The 1,976-nt window shown below is 65.1% G+C and overlaps 1 protein-coding gene across 1 annotated transcript in view; it reads left to right on the top strand.

Annotated features, from left to right (window-relative positions):
- Positions 1–1,230, top strand: part of TRAF2 (TNF receptor associated factor 2) — a 14,230-nt gene extending 13,000 nt beyond the window's left edge. Inside the window, exon 9 of the mRNA XM_011369967.2 lies at positions 380–1,230. Coding sequence (XP_011368269.1) covers positions 380–687 — 308 coding nt within the window. The 3' untranslated portion in view covers positions 688–1,230. The remainder of the gene's footprint in view (positions 1–379) is intronic.
- Positions 1,231–1,976: the final 746 nt, after the last annotated feature.

Below are 1,976 nucleotides of genomic sequence, written 5' to 3'. Positions count from 1 at the left end.
GCTCGTGCCTGGCAGTGAAAAATGGTGCTTTGGAGAGTGTTTCAAAGGCAGGAGCACAGCTGACGGGTGGTGACCTGAGGTGTCGCGGGCCCTTTGAAAACCAGAGTCCACTTTGGGTTGAGGGGTTGAAGACGCAGGGACTAGTCAGCATAGAAACGTTCTCTCCTTTCACGATGCGGGGCAGCCCTGCGGCCCCCACGGTGCAGGTGGCCAGTGCCCCATGCACACATGGCTTCTCTGGAGACATCTGGTCCTTGGGGCGGGGCCACAGGTGCTCCACGAAGGGTCTGTCAGGTGGACGCAGCTCCACAGCACCAGGCGTGCTCAGGTCCCAGGGCTCCATGACAGAAAATGCTGGAGTGGGCGTGGTCATCCAGAGGGGCTGCCACGCAGTGGGGGGCGGTAGGCTCACGGGGGCACGCGGGGCTGGGGCTCAGTGTTGCCCACTCCTGGGCACTCCCTTCCCAGGTGACCTTAATGCTGCTTGACCAGAATAACCGGGAGCACGTGATCGATGCCTTCAGACCCGACGTGACCTCGTCCTCGTTCCAGAGGCCGGTCACTGACATGAACATTGCCAGTGGCTGCCCCCTCTTCTGCCCCGTCTCCAAGATGGAGGCTAAGAATTCGTACGTGCGCGACGATGCCATCTTCATTAAGGCCATCGTGGACCTGACGGGACTCTAGCCACCTCCTACTGGACTCGGGGGTCAGGGGCCGGGGGCAGCCTGGCCAGCGGCTCAGCGAGGAGCCACCATGCTGGGCCTGAGCCTCGCTTCGACCGGCACGTGCCAAGTCCACGTCGCATTGGGAAGGGCCGCCTCCATGAAGACGGTTCTCAGCCGCAGGCCTGGCCGCGGGCGCACGGTGCCTCTCAGCAAGCCGTTCCGTGCCGTGCCCGGAGCTCCTGGCGTGCAGCGGGGTGGCTGGCCTGGCGAGCAGAGGGGCAGTGGGGCCGCCGGGGGAGGGCCGCCCCATCCAACACAGCACGGAGCCCCTGGGCCCACCCTCAGTCCCTGGAGAGAATGGGCGCTGTTGGGCCTGGCTGGCTCTGAGGGGACCTGCTGCGCCAGCCCAGCCAGGCCAGCAGCGGGGAGGCGGTTCTTGTCCCGGGAGCACCACGTGAGCCGCCCCTGCAGCTCGAGCAGGGCGCACATTCGGCCTCCCCGTGAGGCGTGTGTCCGCTGCCCTTCAGACCTCGGAGAGGTCAGTATTAAATCATTAAACGTCTGTGGCGCGTGGTGTCCGGCCTTGGTGGTGGCGGCCCCCTGCAGGTGCCCAGCCCACCCCCGCGACCCCAGCTCCCCGAGTCGTTACGTGGGTTCCCTGGCACGCCAAGCTCCTGCCTGCGGGCCCGGCGAAGCCTGCTGTTTCCTCTTCTGCAGTGTGCTCGGCAGGCTGGCCCCTTCCTCAGGCCTCTCCAGGGGCTGCCTTGACAGTGGCACAGCGCGTTTTCCTCCTATTCTGGGGCCCCTGTCCCCCCATGCAGGGACCCCCGGCCCTGGAAGAGTAGCCAGAGGCCTCGTTTGCATTTGGGGGTCTGATGAGCAGTGCTGCTCCTTGGAACCGGGACTTGTCTGGGCACCAGCTCGTCCCTTCATGGCCGGTGGTCCTGGCACTGACCGCAGTGGGCCCAGGTCGGGGCCTCAGTCCTGTGCGTGAGGACGGGGCAGGCTTGACTCGGGAATCCTGGCCGGGTGCTGTCACCTGGCTGTACTAGTGGCCAGTTTGTCTCAGGATCGGTGAGTCTCAGGGTCTTCAGAGAGAACCCATGACGCGTCTCCCTGCCCTTGACACTGCCACTGACTCGTCCGGTTTGAGAAAGGACAGGAAGCACGGAGAGGGAAACGAACACGCGTCCTCCCGGGATCCGCGCGTGGCGTGCGTGCTTCCGCTGTGCGTAGCGCTTCTGATCAGAGACGCGGCAGAGAAGTCGAGGTCCCTGTGTTCTCTCCTTTCCCTCGTCACCTCCCGAG

Source organism: Pteropus vampyrus, unplaced genomic scaffold (genome assembly GCF_000151845.1).
Source record: "Pteropus vampyrus isolate Shadow unplaced genomic scaffold, Pvam_2.0 Scaffold157, whole genome shotgun sequence".
NCBI lineage: Eukaryota > Metazoa > Chordata > Mammalia > Chiroptera > Pteropodidae > Pteropus > Pteropus vampyrus.
This window is presented reverse-complemented; position numbering and strand designations above follow the sequence as displayed.